Source organism: Lepidochelys olivacea (assembly GCF_965140295.1).
Source record: "Lepidochelys olivacea isolate rLepOli2 genome assembly, chromosome: 8".
Classification (NCBI taxonomy): Eukaryota; Metazoa; Chordata; order Testudines; family Cheloniidae; genus Lepidochelys; species Lepidochelys olivacea.
In genome coordinates this window covers 99,477,660-99,504,901 of record NC_140418.1, presented here as the reverse complement: position 1 = coordinate 99,504,901, position 27,242 = coordinate 99,477,660, and the positions used below count along the sequence as shown (strand labels likewise).

The 27,242-nt window shown below is 40.5% G+C and overlaps 1 protein-coding gene across 3 annotated transcripts in view; it reads right to left on the bottom strand.

The window, feature by feature from the left end:
• BEND5 (BEN domain containing 5) overlaps window positions 1-27,242 on the bottom strand; it is a 1,397,007-nt gene that overhangs the window by 1,301,446 nt on the left and 68,319 nt on the right. For all 3 annotated transcript variants that reach the window (XM_084637918.1, XM_084637919.1, XM_084637917.1), the window contains exon 3: window positions 13,011-13,135. In XM_084637918.1, the coding sequence (XP_084494044.1) occupies window positions 13,011-13,135 (125 nt within the window). The remainder of the gene's footprint in view (window positions 1-13,010; window positions 13,136-27,242) is intronic.

Below are 27,242 nucleotides of genomic sequence, written 5' to 3'. Positions count from 1 at the left end.
GGGAGCTGGGGGTGCCCAATATCTCTCAAAATAAGACCACTTATGTAGATGCCTAAATATGTATATAAACACCTAATTTTAGGCAAATAAGTTCGAAAATTTTGGCTAGACTTCATAACTTTCACTTACTTCCTACAAGGTGGCAAGCATGTCTCAATACTCTGATATGCTCTGTAACAAGATGGTAATTTCTAGGGCCCTGTGTACAACTGCAGGATTCCTTTGTTGAGCCACCATGGGACAGGTGCTAGGACCCTTTAAAAAGTGCAGGGTGATTATTGCTCACTTATGCTGGCAGGTGGATCTTGTTAGCTCCAACCTGGATAGAAGAGGGACTGGAGTATCTCTTTGGGACAAAGAAATCTAAGGGCAGCAACAAAGACAAAGCTTAGACTCAAATTTATGTTTTGTTATTGTTGCTTGAGTTACTAACAACATCAAACTCCAGGAAGGTAGTTAAGTTTAAACTATATACAGTTTGTGTATGCTCTTGTTTAAAGCAGATTGGGAATTCTACCTGCTTATATGGCCCTAGGTTGATTGGTTTTTGAACTTCAATACGAAAATATGTTTATCTGCTTAAATATCTTTAAACCTATTGATAGACAAACACATTTATGTGTATAATACATAAACAAATACATCTTGGGAAGACTAAATAACACCATATTCTGAAATCAAGGATTTCCTCTAGCAGCTTTATACTGAAAATGGAAGCCAGGAAAATTATGCATTCTCGAGAACTTAATGTAGTTCTTCAATAGCCAATGTGATCTCCTTTTCACCTTCTGAGAAATGCTGCTTTGTTCCTTTTGTCACTGAAGTCAGTCTTTTTGGTTACCATTTTTGCTATGAGATGGACAAGTGAGCATCAGATACTGACTGTTCAGATGCACCTTTCCTTCAGTTTATTAGAAATAAAGTACTGATGAAAACAACCATATTTTCTTCCTAAATTCAACTCTTAATTTCATCTGAGTCAAGAGATTGTGTTGCCACTGTTTTCCCCAAATCTCCTGATTGCTGATGAAGGAAAACCCCATTGATGTCCGATGGGCTCTTTGTATTTGCATGTTAATTTCAATAGAGCAGTAGCAACTTCCTAGGCATTAACAGGGAAAATTTCTGATATATGTCACTCCTTTACAAGGCATTACTAACTGGATATTTTAGGGGAGAAACTTCTTGCAAAAGGGATTCATTTAAAATTCTCTTTGTAGTTGAGGAGTATTCCCGCTTAGTCCCAGCAATATTGGTTTGATAGAGTGAGTGGTACAAAAATTCATTTTTTCCTAAAGGTAGAACTGACCATGCATCTTCGCCATTCTCAAGACGCGGGTGAATTTGTTTTCATTTGCTTTCCATCTAAATGTACTACATAAAATATATGTTTTCTCAGATTGTTCAGTGAGGGACTACTACTTGTGAATATTCTAAAATAAGGAGGAATCAGTTAAGGAGTTCTTCATATAATGATACTCTTCCAATCTTCAATTTGAAGCTGTTTTTATCTTCTGATAGTATGATAACCAAGTAGTCCCAATGTGGTACAAAGGAACTCCAAGAATCCAATTTAACAGATATCAAAGAATTCTGATGTTTAAGATGCATTTTCTTTTTAGCATTAGTGATTTTTCTTCCTGCCAAGGAAAGTCTTAAACTACCCATAAAACTTTGCATGAAATTTAAATATCAATATTTAATTCCCTTTGGCAGTAGATCAATCCAGCATTACTGATCACTTTGAAACTCACCCATCCTGATGTTACATTTCCATTTCTCCAAAATTAATTTGCATAAAGATCTTCTTTTATGTCTACATCTGTGTTTTACATTACTGATTTTGTAACAGTAATAGTTATAAGTTTGTATCAAAAAGTTTTCATACACAATTAAGTTCCTTTTTAATTGTTTACTACTTAAAACTACATGCAAAAACTGGGGGAAAAATCAATCATGGATATGAATTACTGTAACTAGCTAATGTAAGACAATTTGCTGTTTTGTACAATAAGCTATATAGTATACTATATACTGTACACTAGAGATACTAAAACATTTCTAAAAGTCAACAAAAATACTATTTTAGAGCCAAGTGTATGAGTGTAATATAAATTTAAATTTCTTTATCAGCACAGAGTCTGTGTTTTTGTTTTTAAAAGGTATTTATTTGAAAGTAAATTTTCTTGTACTACCTACCTAGCTCTTTAATCTGAATCCCATTGATATTCTGCTGTGTTACTATACATTGTTTATCAGACTGATATTTATACTCCCTAAAGCCACTCTCTGTAATCAAGTTCTTATTTTTAATATATTCAAATAGGTTGATGAAACTGCCTAAGCTATTGGTTTTGTTGGGATTGTTTACCAGGTCTATGTGAATATCTCTAATAAACGCTCCAAATTCAATTTTTTTAGCCTTTTAATCCATCAAATGAAGTGCGTGGCTAGGCAATGGAGACAGGTCTCCCTACCCATATGTTACTCTATTAATGTTGTTATATGCTTTTCAAGAAATTTGTCATTATTAACAAAACAATGTAAGTCAATATGACAGATCAGAACAAAAGTTAGTGAAAAAAATATTAATTAATATCAGTCCACTGAAGGGGTAAATAAAATATCCCAGAAAAGACAGGGGCAGTTGCAGGCCCATTCTCTGTGTCTTAGGAGAGCCACATGGGAGACAAGTGCAGTTGCATTGTACAAGCGATGACTAGGTTGTGGTGTGTCCATGAATAGGCACCATTAAAATGATGCACTTGTGCTCCAGCCAGATTTGTAAAGCAGGATGGTGCTAGCCACAGGAGGATTAATAAGGTTATGTGCAAATAATTCAGCAATGAATAAGTTAAGCCAAACTTTGATATAACTGTATGTTTGATGGAATACACTATATAAAATATATTTCAAGCTGGTTATTAAATACTGTTGGATGAAAAAGATAGAGTTCAAATGGGAAACTTTCAGAATTAAACTCCTTAATAGAAAAGGATACACTATCCAATTTACAAAGCTTGTTTAATGTAATGTGCCCTTTCATACATACCACGCTTGTGCACGCACACACACTTAGCCGTCTTTTAAAATGAAGCTCTGGTAGGAATATGAATTTTATAAAGCACTCTGATACTAGTAATTTGAAATAATAATAACATGAAGAATCCCCTCCTTTGAATGGGGAAGGATAATATAAAAAAGTAAATACAATCAAATGTATACTGACATGGAAAGGCGCCAGCTCCCCACCACATCTGAGAAAATAGCAGCCGCAGAGAGACATTTGTGGCTCTCTGATACAGGGCTAACTAGCTCAAGTATAAATTAGAACAAAAGGGGTCTCAGTCTAATTTACACTGTTGGCACCATTGGCATCAGGTCTCTGACAACAATGAAGGATTGGGCATACTGAGCTCAAACTACTTTTGATGTGTTTCCTTCTCGCCCTTTCTCTGGAGGTGGAAAGGCACCTGGTGTAGGAGAAAAAGCTGCACCAGTGGAGAATTCACACAAAGGGAAGTTCTCAGCTGGGAATCTCTGGAAGATTTAAAGACAGCATAACATGGCTTTGGCAGGCCATAGAATCCAGTCCAAATAGTAAAAAACGGTTACTAACCTTTCTATCACTGTTCTTCTTCAAGATGTGTAGGGTTGCTCATGTCCTCCATTCCAATGTAGGTGTGTGTGCGCCACACGCACTGCCACTGGAAAGTTTTTCCCTTCGTGGTATCTGTCAGGCTGGCTCTTGTGCTTTGAGTCCAATGTTCCCTCTAATTTTTTCCATCCATGTGCGGAATGAATTTTGTTATGTGCACCAAATTATTGAGGTGATGTGCAGATGTGCGCCACCAGTAGAAACAAAAAACCTAGATACAATATATATATATTTTTTTTTTAAGTTACCATAGGGATAATTACTTTAGCCAGGATAGGTTAGGCATTTTAGAACTCACTACTCAAAGAATTAAATTTAAGAGTAAGAGAAATAAAAATTATGTAATGGATAGACAAGTCAAAAAACTCAAATGCCAGCACTTTGAAAGAATAAAATTACAGAGAACATATGTGCATTGCACGAAGTATCAAGAAGTAACAACAACCATACAAGTACATGTTGGGAGATGAGTAAGAAAGACAGAGTGTGTGTGTGTGAGAGAGAGAGAAAGAGAGAAATGGTGTGTGTGTGTGTGTGTGTGTGTGTGTGTGTGAGTGATAGAGAGAGAGTATTGTCCTTTTAAGTGCATTCACAGCCTGGCACGACTCCCCAGTGGACTGCAGCTGCCCTGGGGCATCCTTCAGGTAATAAATATTGCTAACTCTCACGCTTTTTTGGTGCTTTTCCTCAAAGCCCCAGTGTGTATACATGGGCACAGGAGAATGATGTTGAAGAAGAAGTGTGTATATACAGCATCCCCTTGAAGTGGAAGCAGCTTTCTCCCATTCTGAGTTACAGTCAGGGGATTAAAATTTAAAACTATCTGTATACCCAAAGTGTGGAGTCCTGGCTGACAGCTCTGACATGGAGCTGCGTGCTGATAGAGAAGTCAGGCCGTTGCCCCAGTCCTGGGCAACATGGATCCATCTCCCAGACTGCATTCCTCACTGAAAGAGGCCCTTTTTTCTTATTCTACAGAGAACCCTCTCTCTTTACCAGAGACAGCTCTGTGAAGGTTACTGTCATTCTAGTGTTTACACATCAATTTACAGTGTTATGACTCTATTCACAATGGAAAAAGATAGAAACTCAGGGATTGTTTTAATTAAAGTGCAGAATTTCAGATGATGGCAAAATGCAGCCCAAATGGTGGAGCCTCACTAAAAACCTGAGCACTACTGTTTCTTTTCAGCCCTATGATTTGATGCTGTGTGTTGCCCTTTTAAGTAGATCTGCACTCAAAGCAGACACAGCAGCAGCAGCAGCCACCAGCAAGCTCCCTCCATCTCACTCCTGAGCCCTGTCGCATCCCACCCCCTGCTCTGCAGAGATGGGGTACAGGGGCAAGGGGACACCCTGACATCAGTGTCCACCCCCCGCTCTGCATAGCAAGTGGGAGGCTCCCAGGAGCAGCTCCAAGGCAGAGGGCAGGAGCAGAAAGGCAGTGGAGGGAAGGACACCTGAAGTGCGTGGCACTTGATAGCTTAATGGGCGGTTGCCCAGCCACGCAGTTTAGAGGGAACTTAGCTTGTGCCCTGAGGGTACCCAAGTGGGCTCCCCAGCCCAACTCCAAAGTGTCCGTGACCAGGGACATTGAAGGTGTGGGACTCGATAAGGGGAAACCTGCACACACCATCTCCAGGTCCAGCCACCACAGGAGGGTGGAAATCACCAATGGTGACAGTGAGACCACCTTGTTCAGATGGTGCCAGCCTGGTATGTATACCAACGCTAGCCAGGATTGGAAGGGCCTTAGATGTAGCCGTGCGTGTTGCATGACGCAGGTGCAAGATGCCATGTGCCCCAGAAGTTTCAAACAGTTTCTTACTGTGGTGATGGGGTGATTCCTCAGGTTCTGTATGAGTACTGATATAGCTCTGAATCTGGTGATGGCGGGTGACATAGCCAATGGACTCAGCACATGCCAAGAGAATGGCAGTCTTTAATCTCTTCCAGAAATTTTCATGATCATCATCTGCTGTAGGCATAGCGTCAAACTTCTCTTAGAGACACTGCTGAAGTTTCTCCGAAGTCACTATATCTTAAAGGGACTTGACGTTGAATTTCTTTTGTACTGATTTTGCCTGCTTGCATTGCCTTGAGACGATCTGGAAATTGATGATTGATCTAACAAGGTGATGGTCTGTCCAACAGTCATCAGTTCCATGCATGGCCCTCGTGATGTGGACATCCTTCCAATCTCGAGCTCTAACAATAACATAGTCAAGAAGGTCCCAATGCCTGGAGTAAGGGTGTCTCCAGGTGGTCTTATACTTCTCACTTTGTCTAAAGAGGGTGTTTGTGATGATCAGGCCATGTTCTACGCATTTGCTTAGGTGGAGGATGACTTTGGAGTTGGCCTTTCCTACTCCTTCTTTTCTGATAGTACCATTCGAGAGATCTGACTCCTGCCCAACTCTAGCGCTAAAATTTCTGAGGAGAATGATCTTGTCCTCCTTGGGAATATTGGTCAAGACTCTGTCAAGATCTGTATAGAATTGTTCCTTGATATCCTCGATAGAATCAAGCACTGGGGCATACATACTGTTAACAGCAGCATCACCTCCCAGGTGGTCTAGTGGTTAGGATTCGGTGCTTTTACTGCTGTAGCCCAGGTCCGATTCCTGGTCAGGGAACAGAGCTCTTCAATTTTAAGGCAACTATCATATGGGTCACTCAACAGCATCGGTTTGTGGCATGCCGTACATAGTTTGACACTTTGCAGTTTCCAAGCTATTTTCTTTTGCAGCAGGTTTGGTTGTTTTTAAATTAGATATGACACTTATGCTCATCAGAGATGAGCCAAAGTAGTAAGGAGAACTTTGGGTACTTACAAGAGTTCATGGTATCTGCAGGCCCACTGTTATAAGCCAAATAACTTGACACCCACTGACATTTCAAACATACTATTCTGCAATGGGGGAATTTTCATAAGTTTTTGAACTCTTCCACATCAAGAACAGATATTCATGGAATGATTTCACAGCATTGGCAAACACCTATGGGTTGATTCTCCTGTCTAATCCCAGTGGAAATACTGCTTTTGAATATGGATTTCTCATCATGGAACAATTGTTCAGAGTATCCACATGTGCAGCAGTTATTTTGGGGATACAGATGTGTAATATGTATGGAATGTGACCACAATTTAGTACACTGATCATAACCCTCTTGCTGTTATCTTGTACTCCTTTTGTCTGCTTGTTGTATTCAACTGTTATCTGTCATATTTTTAGATAGTAAATGCTTCAAGACAGGGTCCATTATGCATTACATTACCTAGCACAATGAGAGTCAATTTTCTCTGGTTGCAGTCTCCGGGTGCACTGTAAAATCTTCCAATTCACATGTAACAGAATAATTTGTTAATTTATAAAATATAAATTTAACTTTTTTGTTCCAGTTCTCAGGTGCATACACATTTCTTGCTGATGATTTCAAAGGCATGCCATCTTAGAAGTAAGTCTGGATCTGAAGCAGTAAGTACATTACTGGTACATACTTAAAATATAATCTGGGTGTTACATTTGATCCAATTTGAGGTTCTATAGAAAAAAAATTAGTAAAATTATGGATGATGTTGTGAAGGCCACAACTGAAATTAATGGGAAACAAACCTGGCCCAGTAAAGAATGTTATCTAGAAATAGTCAGCAGTTTTTGACACATATATAATTAGAGAAATTGGAGGCTTTGCCCATGGGACCATGTGTTCCACAGCAAATCCTATTTCCTTCATTCTCTTTCATCGTTATTGTAAGTGTAATCATTGTATGATTATAATCCTTATGTATAACATATCAGTTTCTTTTTGTACTTTCCAATATTGGTGTTAATTGAATTCACTTGAGCAAATGTGTAAAGAAATTCACTGCTCAGATCTTACCACTGATAGAGGACTATCTGATCTAGGAGTCTGAAACCATAAACTGGAGACCAAAAGGTCAAATTCTAGATCATATAGATGTTTGCTGCCTTTGCACATGCCAGTTCTTTATTCACATAAATATAACCTTTTAACTATTCTTTTTCATTATTCTTGGTTAAAAAAGAATAAAATCAAAGAAGACAAAACAACATAATGACATAAAACAAATAATGTACAAAATCAAAGTTGGGGGGAGAAAGTAAAGCTTATTACATAGTCTTCAAGAAAAACAAAATATTGAAATCTCAGAAATATTAACAAGCCAATAAAATATACTTATCATAAAAATATACCAAGAATAATTAGGGCTAGTGCTCTGACTGCCATGAGAGAGATCTGTGTTCAATTTTCTTTCCCAGGGCTGAGAAGAATCAACCCTGTCACGTGGCCATCACACAACATATATATAATGGGAGGAAGGAAGCAATAGTTTTGAAAGAGACCTATGGGTGATAGTAGACAGCAAATTAGGCACACGTTTCCACAGTGATGTAGCAGGAAAAGGCGACCATTGCAATTTTGGGCTGTATATTCTGAGCCATCAAGGAACAGGGAGTCTACAGTCCTTTCTCTAGATAGTGGAAATATCATCATACTTGGAATACTCCATTCAGCTCCGGGCTCCACATTACCAGAGACATACTGAGGAAGTCCAACGAAGAGGGACAAAAAATCCAGAAAGCTGGAAGGATTCACTTATGATGAAAAACCAAGGCTCCAAACCAGAAAAATACTTAAACAAATACACAAGTGTTTTATAGATAGGGGCCTAAAATAACTAAACATGTATAGGTAGGTTGAGACACAAGTAATGAGGAATGTATTAACAGTCTACAGAAATCTGAAGGCATCCGATGAAGTGAGCTTTAGCTCATGAAAGCTTATGCTCAAATAAATTTATTAGTCTCTAAGGTGCCACAAGTACTCCTTTTCTTTTTGAGAAAGCTGAATGTAAACACCAAGGATAAAAAGGAATTATTATATAGAATTTTTGCTAAAAATTATGGGATTAAGTTAAGCAAAGATGTATTTAGGCTGAATATCAGGGAACACCTCTTGTTGGAAAGATCAGAAGCTATGGAATATCTCTAGACATTAATGGTAGAATCCCCATCACTTGAGACATTTTAAATAGGATGTACAAAAAAAAATAGAAAATGTACTCCAGGGAACAATCCTACATTGACAGTGAGATGGACTGATAACCTAATAGGTCTCACTTTTCCATCTCTTACTTCTCTGATTCCATTCACCATCCTCAGTATTACAAATGTAGGGGGAAAAGCAGCATACTGTTAAAACTAAATTATTGTCTGATGCTAGAGCAGAAGAAACAAAACAAAAAAGTATATAGCATAACCAAAGGTTCCTAATGCTTGTATGGCTGTTGTCTTTCTACCATGGTATCTTATTACTTTAACTCTCTTTCAGGTTGTTTTACCTTTTTAAATCACTTGTCCCTGTTATGTGTCAATGAGCAGTAGTTTGGTGCAACAGGAGAAAAACAGGATTGATGAATTGTGAGAAACAGTCAGATAATGAAAGATTGTGTCCTGTTTTCTCATGATGCAATTAATTTCTTTGTGAACAGGGACTTTACACAGTACATGATATCAGACAAGTCTGAAGAGGCTTTAATAACAAGCAAATAAAGGGCCAGAAAAAATGTCTAGAGAACAGACTTTCAAGTCCAAGTAAACTAAGTGATTCAAATCAAGGATTTAAAGAACCTTAAAATAAAGAAGACTAACCTTAAATGGTCCAGACACTCCATCAGATTTTCTCCCTAACTGGCTGAAACCTGATCAACATTATTTAAATGTGTAGATTTCCTTTCCTCTCACACCTTCTTTCCACTGAATCAGTAATAAATGTCATGTCATATAATAATATTTAATGCTAGTACTAAACTGAGAATTACCTTTAGACAGAAGTATTGGGATGCTTACTTTCCATAGGTTTTTACAACTATATTGTTTAAAGAAGTAGTTTGTGTGTTCTATGATACACTGAACCATATGTTCTTTAATAAAACAAAAGAAAATAATCAAAAAGCCCAAACCAGGTTATACAGTATGTTTGGTGTACCAATTTTTAAACATTCATTTAATATAGCTGGGCTTCAAAGACTAATACTGCTTATGTCCCCTAGTACGAAGCCCTAAATAAGGTTCCAGACTAGATTACATTCATGCAGGTCTCATTTTAACGGAAATTGGAGAGATGAAACAAAGATTATAGGAAGACACATTATAAAAACAGACCTCACAAGTCAAACTTAATAGTGAAACCATTTTCTTCCATGTAGACAACTGTGAAAACAAATATCCTGTAAGCTCTAGATATATATATTGTATCTTTCCACCACATCTCTCTGCCTCCTTGAGACAGATTCCCATTCATCTCATGACTATATAATTTGATCATAGTTGACTAAGACACAGCAGGGAGAAAGGGCTGATAAAGTATGAGGCTCCAGGAAGTCAGATAAACAATTTCATGATTTCTAGTTGTAACAAGGATGGGATAGTGGTGGATATAAAGATATTATCCCAGTAAGAATACAAATATCAAGCTTGTGCAAATGTTTTCCTTCTCTGACTAAATAAACTACTTTCCATTAACTGAACATTACACTGATTATGATAAATTCCTTGAGACAGAATGTCAGGATAAAACACAAAGAATGGCACATGACAAGTGGAATGAAAGCTTTGTAGATCTGTCAATATGAAAGTTGGTATATTTTTTAAAATTTAACGCAACTGATAAAGTGAAGATTAAGAAGTTAGTTTTTTGTACTAACACTTTTAATGAAAAAGAACATTTCTATCTTTCTAACATCTAACTTATTTCATGCTTAGAGACCAGCTCCTTTTTCTCTGTGGCTCATTCCTACATAATACTTTCCACTTTCTAAAAGGTGCTAAAAAAATATCTATTTGTAACTCTACCTTGCTGTCCCAACTATGCTTACTGCTGGCTTGAGTCCCAATAGTTGAATGGTTATAACTATGTTCGTTCTGTTTTGGATTCTTTCTCAAGTACTATGCAAGCATTGTTTGCTTTGTATATATGTTAACAAAATAATATTGTGATAAGGTGTTTGGAGGGCCAGGTCGCCTAGTGGTTAGTGCACTTGACCTCCAACCTCTTGTCTTCCTGTCAGAGGGGGTAACAATGGCTGGCTCCTGCCCCTAGGCCAACAGTGTTTGGGCCTCCCACTGTGTCTGGGCCTTTGCCCTTAAGTGGGGCATGGTAGGAGAACCCAGGCCCTCCCTCTCTACTGGGCCTAAATTTGCCATCCTGGGCTATTTCCTACATATGTGCTCCTTCAGTTTGTGGGTATGGCCCCTATAGTTAGGGCCCTACCAAATTCACAGCCGTGAAAAATGTGTCATAGACTCTGATATCAGCCCTCCCCCATGAAATCTAGCTATTGAAGGGGAGGGAGAGAGGCAGGGCTGGGGGCTCCCCAGCTGGGGGCTCCTACCATGCACTGGGCTCCAGATGATAGCCCTGGTCAGGCTGGGAAGGGACAGGACTTCCTCTTCTCCTGCACAGCTGCTCTTGCGGGGAGATCAGACCCACCTCTGGGTACTTCCCCTGGCCGTAGGAAGCTCTGCGACCGCACTGCAGAAGTGAGAGTGTCCCTGAAGCCAGGGAGGTACCCAGAGGTGGGTCTGATCCCTCCCCCCCCCCCAACGCCCCACTCCAAGAGTACCCATGCAGAGGAAGATGAAGTCTTGTCCCACCCCACAACCCGGCCGGGACTAGCAGCTAGGAGCCCCTGGCTGGGGTGCTCCCAGAAACACAAGGCAGATCAGACCCACCTCTCCATCTGGGAACTTCTCCCAGCTGCAGGAGTGCAGTGCAGAAGCAAGGGTGACCATCCTGCAACCCCCTTACAACTTTTTGACACCCCCCACATGATCCCCTTTTGGGTCAGACCTCCATGGTTACAACACAGTGAAATTTCAAATGTAAACATCTTAAAACGTGAAATTGACCAAATCGAACATTGAATTTGGTGGGGCCCTAACTAAATAGTCAATAGCATCACAAACAAAGTCCAAATGAGCAGGACCCTCCAAGACAAGCTGTTTCTCAAACTGGATGGTGGTTGGAGAAGGCACTGCTTATGGGCCTTACTCACTGTCTTGTCCCCTCTCAGGCTCCACTTTCTGACTGGCTTCCTGAAGAAGGATTCTTCTCTTTTACAGTCTGTTCACTACTCCTTGCCCGGGCTCCTGAATTCATTTTAACCTGGTCCTCAAGCTGGAGTGTGCTGGGCAGGCCTTGGGGGCGGCAGGGCACTACCTGAGCCCAATATTGCCTTTTAACCCCTGCAGGCCTACTCTGGGGTTTGCATAAACAATCACAAACATATACTAGTTAATACTGAACTGTGGCAACTTTTATACTCTGGCTAGCATACTGGTATCTCTCTCCAACTTAAGTAGTTTAAAAACAAATGGCGATATCTCCTTTTCTCCATTCAGGATTCAAAAGAAAATCATATATTTCATAGGTTTCAGAGTAGCAGTCATGTTAGTCTGTATCGACAAAAAGAAAAGGAGTTCTTGTGGCACCTTAGAGACCAACAAATTTATTTGAACATAAGCTTTCGCAAGCTACAGCTCACTTCATCGGATGCATTCAGTGGAAAATACAGTGGGGAGATTTATATACTCAGAGAACATGAAACAATGGGTGTTACCATACACACTGTAAGGAGAGTGATCAGGTAAGGTGAGCTATTACCAGCAGGAGAGTGAGGGGGGGACCTTTTGTAGTGATAATCAAGGCGGGCCATTTCCAGCAGTTGACAAGAATGTCTGAGGAACAGTGGGGGTGGGGGGCAATTCTTCAACAAAAAAACTTCAAAAACAGACTCCAAGGAGAGACTGCTGAATTGGAATTAATTTGCAAACTGGATACAATTAACTTAGGCTTGAATAAAGACTGGGAGTGGATGCGTCATTATACAAAGTAAAACTATTCCCCCCGTCACTGTTCCTCAGACATTCTTGTCAACTGCTGGAAATGGCCCACCTTGATTATCACTACAAAAGGTTTCTTCCCCCTCCGCTCTCCTGCTGGTAATAGCTCACCTTACCTGATCACTCTCCTTACAGTGTGTATGGTAACACCCATTGTTTCATGTTCTCTGTGTACATAAATCTCCCCACTGTATTTTCCACTGAATGCATCCGATGAAGTGAGCTGTAGCTCACGAAAGCTTATGCTCAAATAAATTTGTTAGTCTCTAAGGTGCCACGGGTACTCCATATATTTCATAGCGTATAGTCACTAACTACCCTGGAAGGGGATTTATTTTTTGGTTTAATTTTAAATAAGAAAATATCTTTTATTCTCCAATAAAGTAATTGTGAACGAATTATACAATTTAATTTGAACTTACCTGTGACTCTTTCACATTTTCAACAGTGAAGTTGAACCAGACTCGAAAGCGCGGGTTACAGGTATCCGGCCTAATGAACAGGTCATACTCAAACTCTGTTATGTGATCCACACGTCCAAGGTTACCTACCAGAGGATTACGAAATGCAGCAGTTTAACGAATGGCTGATAAACCCTAGCACAACAACTACATAGAATGGAATTTTAAAATGTGTGACTATGACTGGCTAAAACCAGTCACATGATTATAAGGTTAATTAGCACTTTAACACAGTTCAGAACCTTTTTCAAGTAAATGTCTTTATTAAACTCATGAAGAAAAATACACAAATAAGCGAAGCACATTTAAATAAGTCAATACAGGAAAAAAAACACCAATAAGGACTTTTATAATTCACTCCCAATGACTTTTTACCCTTTCTGACCTTTGATTCTTTCTGTGAATATTGTCCCATCATCCCTTCTGCTACTCAAAATCCCCTCTTTTTTCATATGATCTCTTTGCCACTCCAACCCCCTGCTTATAGGGATTTCTTTCTTCTATGTGCTGCTTATGTTTAGGAATACCTACTTAAAAACAGTGCCAAAAATTCAATTGCTCCCCCTATGGCTGATTTTCAGGACTTCCCTGTTTTCCTACGGATGTTCAAGATCCTCTCTCCTAAAACATGAGGCTATGGGGTTTAGCTTGGGCCCCTCCTGGTTAGTTTTGTGATATAATATTGAAAAATTCAGTCAGAAACTACTTTGCTCCCTCTGGCACTTTTCAGTACAAAATGAAAGCAAGCAACAAATCAGGCTATAGTGGAAAAAGGAGTGGAGTTCAGTGCTGGAGAAACTTGGAAAAGTGCTTTTAAATGGTTAAACTGGCTTTTTTCCTTTGAAGTGCTGCAGTGAGTTTCAAAGACAGATGGCTTGTCTGTCCACCTAATTTATACCCTACAAAATGAAAGGCATTACATTTTTCCTGCTCACACTCATCTAATCAAATTTTGTATTTAATAAAATAACCCCACACCTTTGCTCTCAAAGCTAATGTAAAATCTTAATTATGAAAGTATTACTACATGTTTGGACCTATTATTTTATTCATTCAGATATTGTTTCGGATATTTGGGGCAAGATTACCAAATTCCTATTCACATAGAGTCGAAACTTCCTCTTCAGGCAGTCCCATTTAAGGCAGTGGGATGACTTGTGGCGTAAAGTGCGCTTAACATTAGTAATGGTATTAAAATCTGGCACACAGTTTGTTTTTGGGGGTAGGGGATCATTTGTATTTTGGAAAGCAACAGCTATTTCAGTTGTGTATTTCATCCATGTACTATGTGATACAGCATGGCCAAAGGGCAGCGGGGGGGGGGGGTTTGAGCAAAAAAGGTGTTTTTATTTGCATAACACACTTACAAAACAAAAACAACAGCATATGCAATGTGTAACACAGCAACCAATCACAATTGTTTTCTCATTAGCTTCAGGGGAGGGAAGTGTTCAAGCTTGCCTGGGCCCAGAGCGGCGGGCTTCTTCGACTCTCGTGGTCTTCCACCCTTCCGAGTTACCTGGTGGTCCAGAGCGAGGGGGCTTCATCGACTCTCAAGGTCTGCCACCCCCTCGAGTTTCCTGGCGCCACACCTAGCGTCACCAACAATTCCCTCCTCTGAAAGCACCCAACAAGAGGGGCAGGCTGTGGGTTGGACAATCTGGGGGGGGCACGTGCATCCATGTGTGAAAGGACCCCTCTAAAGTGGTGGTGTCCACAGCAGCAATGGCTGGGGCCCCTTACTCTCTCCCCCAATCAAAGGATCAAACAAAGGGACCTGGACGGGGACACCGAGCAGAGAACCTCGGACAGCACCCACCGCTCCTCAAAAGCATCAAGGGAGTCGGTGGACGCCGCCCAGAGGAACTCCGCCCGGATACGTGAACGGACCGAGGATCGGAAAATGGCCCCACAGTCACAGGAAACTCCATCGGCCAACCTCCTCTCTCCGGTTTTATAGATGGCCGTTTTAGCCAGGGCCAGGAGGAGATTAACTAGGAGATCCCGCGACTTTGTGAGGCCACGGATGGGGAGTGCATAAATAAAAAGGTGAGGGGAAAAATGCAACCAAAAACGTAATAGAAGATTTGTGAGGAGCTGGAACAGGTGCTGCAGCAAATATACGTGCGCCAGGGTTTCCCTCACACCGCAAAAGGGACAAGTATCTAGGATGGGGGTGAACCGCGCCAAGTACGTGCCCGTGCTCACAGCTCCGTGAAGGAGCCGCCAACTGATGTCCCCGACAGGCCTCAGCAGGAGAGTGTTAGAAGGGAGCCTTATTCCCTATAGAGGGAAGAAAGTTTGCTATAGATTAATTAAAGCACCTGAAGCCAATTAAAGCACCTGAAGCCAGTCACCTGATAAAACCCCCCTGCTTCAATCAGACAAGGGAAGGAGTTGAAGCAGAATGGATTGGTATTGGAGCAGAGATCAGTTTGGAGGGAGGCAGAGGAGAGTTTGGAGAAGTGCTGCGATGGGCTAAGAAGACCAAGACCCTAGGTAAAGGGACACCTAGTTTGTGCAGAGGAAGGGCAGGAAGCCCCACAAGCTGACGGGCAGGAGAGGGAAGTAGCCCAGGGGAAGGAACTGCTAGTTCAAGCGGTTTACTGCTATCCCTGGGCTGGGACCTGGGGTAGAGGGTGGGCCCAGGGCCCTCCCTCTCCACTCCCCTCCTCTAGGATGCTAGTGGGGCAGTTAATACCCCAGTTCAGGGGTGAAAAATGGTGCCCTGAACCCTCCCCCCAAGAAGAGAAAGCGTGAGACCCATCAAAGTAGTGCTGGCAATTTGCCATAACTTATAGACCCTTCTGCATAATCTTGAGTGGTTACTGTTACTGACTTCAATTGCACAATCAACATTTTTTATCTTCCATATCTGGAAACTTTCTCCCTTTCCTGCCTTGCCCAATCCAGACTTTTCACAGCAAAGTTATTTTAGGTGAATTTCATTTTAGAGACTAGCCTAAATGATAAATCCTAAATATAAAGAGTTTTGAAAATATTTTTTAACTATGAGATCTGACAAATACAAATGATGTAATCCATCTAACTTTTGGTTAACTCCCTTCCCCATCCCTTGTCTGTATGCTGTCTTCCCTAGGCCCTGATTCTGCCACTATTATTCATGTTGAGTAGTAATGTCACTGGAACTATTCATGGAGTAAGCCACTACTGACTGTTAGTAGGGCTGGCAAAATCATGGCCCTATACCGTAAATTCTTCAATACAAGAAGACAAAGTCCTTTCATTTGCCTTAAGTCACAATGCATATTTGTCACTATAGAAATGGTGATAATCTGCACTTGTTTCATGTATGTAACTCCCATTAGTGTCAATGGTAATGGTTTGGAATGAATGATCTGCAGCATGGATTGGAGAAGAGAATTTCTGCTGCATTGATTTAAAAAACAAAAGGTACAGCAGCTAGTGAATTCTGTAGCAGCAATCCAAAGATCATAAAAATGGATTGTACTGTATGATGCAGATCAGGAACACAAGAGATTACTGAGAGAATAAATATTCTATATAAGTCAAAATATTCAAAGCAAAATGATACCTTGATTTCTGACCTATTGCATATTTCAGTTTCCATTTCAACATTAGATTCCTAATTAGTCTGCACTCGAAGTGCCAGACCCTCAGCTCACATGTTTCCATGCAACAGTCAGAGCAGAGATGCTGTAAAGATCCCTAGTGTTAAGGAAACCCCTGCTGGTGCAAAATGGGTGTGATGGGACCATTACAAACCAATGTAATCTAGAGCAGTGGTTCTAAACCAGGGGTCTGGGGACCCCAGGGGGGCTGCAAGCAGTTTTCAGGGGGTCCGCCATGCAGGGCTGGCATTAGACTTGGGGCTAACGGAAGAAAGCCAAAGTGTCACTGCATGGGACCGAAGCCTGGTGAGCCAAGCCTCACCACCCGGGGCTGAAGCCAAAGCCTGAGCAACTTAGCTTTGCAGGGTCCCCTGGGCAAGGGGCTCTGGGCAACTGCCCTGCTTGCTACCCCTTAATGCTGGCCCTGGCTCTTGTATGCAGAAAAAAAGTAGTTGTGGGCCGTGGAGTTTTCATAGCATGTTGGGGGACCTCAGAAAGAAAAAACTCGAACCCCTGAACTAGAGCAATCTATCTACCTAGACATTACTAATTTATACTCCTGTGGGAATTTTACACCACTGTGCATGTGTATGGACATAGGCACAGAATTTATGTCCCCTGCAGATTTCTTTGCTTCCCTGCAGAAAAATGACTTTCTGATGGGGAAGCCACAAGAGCAGTCACACGACCATCCCCAGCAGTATGTTTCAGGTGCCCAGGGCAGCCTGCAGAGAGGTAAATCACTGTGGGGCAGGAGTCAGGACTGGGAAAGACCCGGATGGTGGCTCCTACCCTGCACCGGACTCAGTTGCTAGTTCCGTCTGGGCTGGGGAGGATGGTACTTCCTCTTCCCCTGCATGGCATCCGTGGCCAGGTCAGACCCATCCCCAGATTTCTCCCATGGCTGCAGGAAGCTCTGAAAACTCCCCTTCTCCCCCTCCCCCCTCGCTTCCTGCACCCATCACTCCTCAGCTACAAGGAACAGATCCCTGTACAGAGGGCTGCTCCCACATCTGCCCAACCCCTGTGCATCCAGAACCCCTCAAACCCAGACCCTCCCATAAAAGGTGCCCCTCAGCCCACAGCACTCAGAACCCTCCTGATGAGCCCCACTCCCCCTGCACCTGGACCACCCCAATGAGCCACCCGCACCCAGATCCTCACCCCACCGAGCCCCAACCAGTTGCACCTGAATCCCCACCCCACTGAGCCCTTCTCCCTCAGTATCTGGACCCCTCACTGAGCTCCCCCACACCCAGACCTCCCTGCCAAGCTCTATCACCGCACACTCAGATAAGCCCCCACACATTGAGCCACAACCACCTTCAACCTGGACCCCCCTGTAGAGTCCCATTACCATTGCATCCAAAATCCCCAACAAGCCTCTGTGCATCCATATCCTCTCTGAATTCAGATCCCCCACTGAGCGGCCCACACCCAGATTGCCCCACACAGAACCCTCTCAACGCACACCTGGATCCCCACACACTAAGCCCCTCCACACTTGGATCCTGCCTTGCTGAGCCTGTCTGCCCATCCCACACCTGACATGGAGGGGCAGAGCCCTTGTGCTGTATCAGGGTTGGATGCAGTCTCACCACTGAGTCTGTGTCCTGGGTGAGGGTGGGGGCTGGGCAGCTGCACAGTGATCTCCCATCTCTGTGAAGCCAGTGGCCTGTGCTCCGCAATGCCATGCTGGACCCTCCACATTTATTTGTCAAATAAAATGTGCAGAATTTTAAAATATTTTGAGCAGAATTTTAATTTTTTTGGCGCAGAATGCCCTCAAGAGTAACTAATGCACTCATCAGTATCATATCTAGCTACCACAGATCTCTTAGCAATTTAGAAAAAGAGTACTTGTGGCACCTTAGAGACTAACAAATTTATTTGACCATAAGCTTTCGTGAGCTACAGTTTACTTCATCGGATGCATGCCTACAGTTCACTTCATCCGATGAAGTGAACTGTAGCTCACAAATGCGTATGCTCAAATAAATTTGTTAGTCTCTAAGCTGCCACAAGTACTCCTTTTCTTTTTGCAGATACAGACTAACACGGCTGCTATTCTGAAACCTTAGCAATTTAATCACTTGTTCACTCTATACCGAGGTCTCTTCCAAGATTACCCTTTCCAAGTTTTAGGCTTTCCAAGTTTCTCAATCTCACTGAATATTTGTGTGGAAGGTTATTTTCCCACAGAAGTTTTCATTGCTGCAAGGAGACTTTTTTTTTTCTTTAGCGTAGGTTCCTTTGTATTATTTCTCTGTTCTCACAGGTATCTGCAACTCCTTCCAGTTCAGTATTATTTGTACATTTCATTAACATGCTATTTCTTCCAGATGTTAAATAGGGCAGTACCCAACACCATATACTTTTATTAACCTACTCAACATGTTCCCCACACACAGAAGGCTGACGCTTGTAGTCACTGTATCCTTTGCTTACACTCTAACATCCTGATTTCAACCCACTTGACAGTGCCACATGACAGTGGAAGTTTTTGTTAAAAATAAAGGGATAGAATTGCACAAGCATAAAAAAATATTTCCACACATTAAGAGAGTTTCTAGTGATCAGTGGTTTCAGAGTAACAGCTATGTTAGTCTGTATTTGCAAAAAGAAAACGAGTACTTGTGGCACCTTAGAGACTAACCAATTTATTTGAGCATAAGCTTTCGTGAGCTACAGCTCACTTCATCAGATGCACACAAGTACACAAAAGGTGCCACAGGTACTCCTTTTCTTTTTAGTGATCAGTGGGTGTCATTGAAAAATGCTTCTTGACATCAAAGAGAAAGGACTTTCTACACACCAAACTCATAATAAAAGTTAAAAATGTTACAGTGCTGCCTTCATATTGCTGAAGTCAAGGGATTACATTTTTTATCTCAATGTTCAGGAATATATGCCCCAATACCACAAAAAGCAGTGATTTACACTGAAAGGTATTGAGAAGTATTAAGCAACAATTAAACATTGATTACATGATGAAGATACGATGCTACATATCCATCATATGGTCAAGAACAAATAGGATTATTTTACTTTCAAAATAAGCATCTACTATACTAAAAAGAAGCTTTTTCAATTTGTATTCATGTTACTTTTTGAATATATAGGGAAAGTGGGTGGCTTTCCCTTAATTTGTCTTTGGAGGAAGCACTTAAGAGTGTAACATGGAGAAAGAAATAGTTTCACTAATTAGTGATTAGAAAAAAAGCAGCTACATATTGAAATTTGTTCTTGTGTCACATAAATCCTTGTGCATTGAGATAATACACATCTTACTTTTTTTCTTTTTTTACAATAAACTAGATGAATTAGCTACTTTTTATGCTTTAATGATAGTCAATTCAAGAGAAAGGTGGAGAGTGTCAGTTCTCTGTCATGCCACCATTATGTTTCATACACAAATAAACTACAGTCAAATAGCTAACTACAACTATTCAGGGCCTTTAACTATCTCCGTATTTGATTTCTGTATATATTTCTACTCTCCGCTAATTTCTGCCTTCTGCTTATAACAATTTTGCTTAGATAATTTTCTTTGATATTTTTTAAATCAGGCATTTGAGACCACTCCCATTTCACATAAAAAATTCTAAGGAGAAAGTCATATTTTGTAACGATATTGACAAGTACTGTACTGCACTAAGGGCTTCCACCTGCCTCCATTGGAATCAATGGGAGCACCACCACTGACTTCCATGCGTGCAGTGTCTAGCCCTAAGCAACTATGTAAGATTTAAAAATATCACAATATAGTTCCACAGTAATTGTAACTTTAATGAGCTAACGCTGCAGAACATAGAGGGTGTCAATGATGTACATTTTATTTAAAGTACATGTAAGATAAAGAACCGATCTGTGGAATTTAAAAGAAAAACCACAATGAGTAACAGGACTGTTACATATTTAAACTCAAGTACGTTGGTATTCAACTTTCCTACGGTGCAGTTTCCAACACTGTTTTTTTTTTTTTATGGCACAGGTGCAATGCTGGATATGAAGTGGCTTTCTGGACACACATTAAAAGTGGTAGAAATAATTCCTTAAAGGAAACCAGAATTTTATGAAACAATATGGATTATTTCTCCTATGCACTCTTAAATAACTTGATTTTTGTTCTGTTATGATTTTACTTTTGAGAAGTACTACAACAGATCTCTCTAATCTTCTAGGATGATGTGAACAAATCAGACTCCCAAATGTCTGTAAAGATAAACTCACTTTTTCTTTGCCTTGGAGGTTGTTTTTAAGACATTCTCGTTTCCTATATATAGTTCTATGCAATATTTACAGCAAACAGAATATGTAGACTTTCCCTTGATCATTCAATCTTAAGTTGCTAATCATACTAGCTTCTCTCTCTTACACGAGAGTAACAAAGTGCAATATACTCAAAATATGAATTATTCTAAATGGACCAAACGTACATTTAAAGTTTCTGGAAAAGTTCACTACATTTATAATAGGCTTAAAAGAAAACCAATATTACCATTTTATTTATTATGCAACATACATTTACTCTTCATAAAATATTGAATATTGCTTCCTACATCAATAAAAAGTATACATTACAGGAAGAAAGAACCTATTTAAGAAAATGCTAGCTAGAGTTACTGTGTGCCAGCAATTATCATAAAAATGCAAGAAAAGAAAATATAGATATGTTAAACAGTCCTAAAATCTTCTTAAGACACACATTGTGCTTTCCTACAGAGAATTTTAAGATGAAAAATAGACCTTGAGGGTCTTAGACAAGCCTGAGGCAATATAAAGAAAAAGGTCAAACACTCTGCTAAAAAGGACCGTTATCTTCAGAACAACAACTTATCAGCCAGCTTGCAGCCCTGCTTATTTACAGTTATTGGTCCCAGAGGAAGTGCACTTCAGCACAGGGCACGATTACTTTGTAATGAGTTTGCCAGAAATGGTAAAGGAAACTAATTTGTAACAATGTGCTGTTCCCTGCACATGAACTTGCTCAGACACCTTTTTTGTCCAGTAATGAATAACTAACTTCAAGCCTCCTAATAAGCAGTGAAGACAGGAGTGCACTAAAAATGTATGAGTTGCATGCATGAATGTGTTGAAATATCAGTGATTATCCCTCTCAGCTGTCCATTACAGCACTCACGATGACCACCAGTTCCCCTGTGGTGGCTATACAGAATGCAGGTTTCAGGGGGTAGATTTAGGCATGAAAATTAACACAGTTTGGAAGAAAATAGCCTGCACCTGTCACAGATTACCAACAAAAGGTCAAATGCCTCCTTTTACACCTAGAACACTTGCATATTGTATGCCTTGCTTATAGGAGCATAATTTTGGTTTGCTTAACACAGAAAAATAAGCACCATGGTGAACGGGGGTGGGGGGGAGAATTAAACCTTAGCTAAAAGCTATCAATAAATCTATTGTTCAAGATACATATGAATGGAAGTAACTCGGGCAATCTCTGTCTCTAAAAGAGGTAGTTTTTCAAAAAGAGAATTACACAAAGTGCTCCTCTGTTTTTGTCAATATGCTGCTAGGTTTTGAAATACTATTTTTCATCCACACAATAAAAATCTTGACAAGTGAGCAATAGAAAATCACTAATACACTTGCAGCTGCATTTCAATCTATACAAATTCTTTAAACAAAAACAACCAAGGAATGGATTAGCACAACAGAACAGCATATACATCATTTTCATTACTTGAACCTGAGATCAAGTCCAAGGTAGCCAAGCTATACTTTCACAGAACCATATTTTTTAAAAAACTTAGGTAATATAGAATAGTCTCAACTGAATTCTTCCTTAAAGACCACAAAATATATTGAGGAGATGATGTAAAGTAATTTTATTTATGCATTTTAAGGAAGGGGGAGGAACTTCAGGTAGAAAGATCTGCAAAAGCTTTTTCCTGTTGTCAAAGGTAAGATTTCTTCTGAAAAGAGTGCATCTAAGAATACCAGTTCATAAATTCCTTTTGGTTTTACATAGAATTCGTAAGAGATAGCTTGATCAGGAAGCAGTCCAATGCAACTTTTACAGATAATACTAGATTTATAACTAGAACAAAAATCATGGACAAGTGATGATGTTTGGAAGCTATGACTCATGTAATGTATTGTGACTTGAGCCACTGCTCACAGTACATATCTGTCAAATCAGAATTATCCCTGAAATTTTGAAGCATGTGTCTTGAATAGAAAGAAATGCAAACTGCATTTCTTCATCATAAAAGCATGTACACAATCTTTTGTAATTTTAAGTATACTTTCACTTATACTGTTTATACCAGTAATGCACATATTAACCTCTGCAGTACCAAGTGATATGCATACAATATTGTGAAAAAATCATCTAAATGCTCTGCAATTGTACAGTATCCTTTGAAAGGCCTGAAGCTTCACCTAGAGAAAGGAATAGTACCGCACATGTTTGGCTGTGAACCAAAAATTCAAATTGCCTTAGAAAAATATTTCAGACTTTTTTATCAAACTAATAGAATTATAAAATGCAACCAAACTACAGAGGCCAACATTTTCAAAAGCATTCACTACTATTGGATGCCTTGGTCTCAAGTTACTAACTGCTGCACAAACTATTTTCCATCTCCGTTCCTAATTCCCTGCTGCTTTTTTTTTTAAAGGGACTTTGTTATCATAGTGACATCCTAAAGAGAGATAAATGAGTTGATTTAAGCGAACCTTCTTGCAAAAGGGGAAGATTTCAGAAAGGAAAGAAGAGAACCTGTTTTGTATGCTACATATGCCTAAGAACATGGAGTATTTTAGCCCTTAGAAGTAAGTGGGGAAGGGCCAGATCCCTCATTAGAAAGGGTAAGTTGATGGGTGCAAGTCAATGCTTCATTCATAGAAGCAAAGACATCCTGAGCTGCCTTTGATGAGAATGAGAGTTTGATAACGTCTAACTATGAGTGACAGAATATGAGAATTCTAGCTTCTTACACTTTTGTCTGTATAACATACATCTAAAATTATTAAAATCATTATTGTCTTTTAACAAAATATGTTGTGGGGAGGGGGTTCTATTCAATGCTGCAATGGTGTTTCCTAACAAGGGAAAAATGTGAGACAGCTGGAGCATGCTAATATTAAAATCTGTGGGCCAAATTCTCCTCTCACTTATACCAGTTTTCCACTGGTGTAACATTACTGATTTTAATGGCATTGCTCCTGATTTATACCAGTGAAAGCAAAAAAATCAGGCTTTCCATAACCTTTTCAGGATAATACTGTTTGGGCCTTATTGTTCCTTTAAGAGACACTGCCTCACAAAGGAAAGGCAAGTGTGGCAGCAAAGTGCATTAATTAATGCCAGTTCCTCAGGGCATTCTGCCTGTGTAGCATCTTGGCAAGTGGATGTTTCAGTGGTGCAAGGGGAACATATTTGTGATCCTATGCTTCCTTTTTGACAAAGAAATGTGCACTACACCACATCAGCTTCCACGTGCCAGCTGCTGTGGAAGAGCCATGGCAATAATTACCTGCCTTAAACTCTGCCAGCCCCAGGCTACCCCATAACTCCCCACTATTGAATACTTCAAAGGCTAAAATGTACTGCTGGCTAAAATGTCCTTTGTCCCACGTTACTGATTTTGCTGTCACTCTTTAACAGTCTTTCTAAACCCTCAACTTCAGAGATGTCAGAATACTGTAGCCACACTACTCTCTTGCTCATGAAAGTTGGACAATATCTCTGACCTCAAACCTGGTTATGCCCACACTCTCTCATCCTGTTCCTACCATGTTGACCTTTTCCCTGTCTCCTCTTCTTGTCTCTTTGCAAGCTGAGGAAGAGAGGGAGCCAGTATTTTATTGGTACTGCTGCATCTGTCTGGAGCTCCCTCCCTACTGCCCTCTGACACTGCTAAATTATTACTGACATAAAATCTCACTTTATGAATGACTCCCTCTGTAAAGCACTTAGCAACACTGTTTATGAAGGATTCATATTCAACGCTTTTTGTTAAAAAGGGACCAGGAGCAAGATCTCTTTCCTCACATTAGGAGTTTAACATTAAAGCATCACTGTTTCATTTCATTTTTGTTTAGATTTAACAAATTTAAATCTGGCACATCAAACATTGTGGAAATCATTTCAATAGATTTTGAATTTCAAAAGCTGATTTTAATCACTCTTGAGAGAATATGTATAATGGCAATGTGTCCTAGCAGACAGATCACTGGGCTGAGACCCAGGAAACCTGGGCTCTATTTCTGCTCTGCTGCTGGCTTCTTGGGTGACCATAGGCAAATCACTTCACCTCTCTATGCCTCAGTTTCCCCATCCATAAATGAGGATAATGAAATTTGTCTCCTTTGTGAAGCACTCTGAGATCTACTGATGTAAAGCAATATGTGAGAACTGGGCATGAATCCCTCCCTGTACTCCCTATGAGAGCAGGAAGATACTAGCAATCATGCATTACGGAGCTGTTTCACATGTGTTGCTCTATGGGGATCGTTGGGACACTTCCCATATGTTCTAACTCCCCACTCCTACAAAAAAATCTTTTTCTAAAACCTTGGGAAAGAAGCAGTGTCCCTTATCTGAAAAACCTCTTCAAAGCTAGAAGATGACGAAGCAACCACCTGATGCCCTCAAAGTCCATTGTGGAGGAAAGCAGAGCACCCAACCTCAGCCTATAGTACGAAGAGACCTCAGAAGGCATTTAAAAGTAAGGTAAAATGAGGTAATAAGATGAGGATTGTGAGGGGTCTGAAGCTGTAGAAATATTCATGATTGATTGTGGCTAGAACTAGAATCTGAACCTACTCTGATTTTGCAGAGATTAAGATTTCTACCTGAATTGGGGCACTACTCACAGTCCATCACTATCACCAGCTAATCTGAACCTCTAGGCTGAAAAAAAATTATGGCTGTAGCCTCTGAATGGAGTGATAAAATGTGTAGTCACTTTGTACTAAAGCACCAAAAGTTGCACTAGATAAGGGAAATTACAAGAAAATTGGGGTGGGGGATTATAAGAGCTGGAAGACTTTAGGTAGAAAAGGATTGATGATAAAAGGAGAGACACAAATGAATCTCTGCTTCTTTTATTAATAGAGTACAGAAGACGACAAAGCAGTAAGAAATTCCCATAAGCAAGTATTTTAAGTACATTTTCTTACTGAACATGATTATAAAGGATTTTAATAGGCCAGTGGTCTAAGGAGTGCTAAGGATGGATAGTTTTTGATGCTTTAGAATACATCCTTTCCTTAGTACCTCAGCACTATCTGTAGCCATGACTCTAAAGCTGAAAAACACTGACATTTATTACTTTTGCTTATTTCTTTTGACGACTTATTATTGTTGCTTAACTTTTATAATGCAGTAGAGTCTAGAGGCCCCAAGCAAGATTCGGGTTCCACTGTTTTTGTACAGAGTCCATCATATTGTTAGCCAGTCCCTGCCCGGCAGACTTTACAATATAAATAATTTAATGAGTTCCATTGTCTATTAATCCTATAGGCCATCTGTTTATATTACTTCAACCCACTCTGCAACTCTCCAAAGTCAATGCAGAAGACTAAACAATAATGTTCAGAAAGGCCACCAAAATAAGTTCACAATAGTATGTCTCAAACTTTATAAAAGTCAACGGGGAATGTAAGGGTAAGGTGGCAATTACAGAAAAGATTACTTACCTGTAATTCTTTTCTAAAGGTTTAAGATGTGTGATGAGGCTTACTCCCCATCACCTGTAAGGTATGTAACAGAACCTAATTAGTTATGCTCCATGCATCAACTGATTGCCTTCTGGCCAGAGGAGGCAGAACTAGGCTGTATAAAGAGATGAGAGGACTCAGTTGTGGGGAAGAGATTCAGGAGAGAGAGTTCCCTCTCCTTGGAAAGGGCTGAGAGAAAGGTCCAGTAGTTTAGAACTGGCTCTGTCCAGAAAGGACTAGACTGGAAAGAAGTCCTGCACTAGGGTCTGTGAGGACCAGAGGATGAGATAGAAGCCCATGAGGGGCAGGTGGTCAGTTTAGGTAGTATGTAGACTCCCAGCAGGGAAAAGCTTGCGGGGGTCAGTACTCTGAACAGAGGGAAAAACTGAAATTGAGCCTCTAATTGTTCTGAGTCTATCGCCACAAGGGGACTGAACTGTTGTGCAACTTGGCAGATGAGCTGAGCCTCAGAAGACCCAGCAAGAGAGTCCAGTGAAGAGACCTGCTGGGCATGGTCACTGCAGAGGAGAAAGTGGCCACCAAAGGGCGCGCAAGAGGCAAAGTCCCCTGCAATGCTGAGTCCAGACACACGGGAGCACCCTTGAGGTGAAGACACAGGCTTACAAGATATGATCTGGTTTCAGAGTAGCAGCCGTGTTAGTCTGTATTTGCAAAAAGGAGTACTTGTGGCACCTTAGAGACTAACAAATTTATCTGAGCATAAGCTTTCGTGAGCTACAGCTCACTTCATCAGATGCATTCAGTGGAAAATACAATGGGGAGATGTATATACATAGAGAACATGAAACAGTGGGTGTTACCATACACACTGTAAGGAGAGTGATCTTGTAAGGTGAGCTATTACCAGCAGGAGAGCGGGGGAGGGGGGAACCTTTTGTAGTGATAA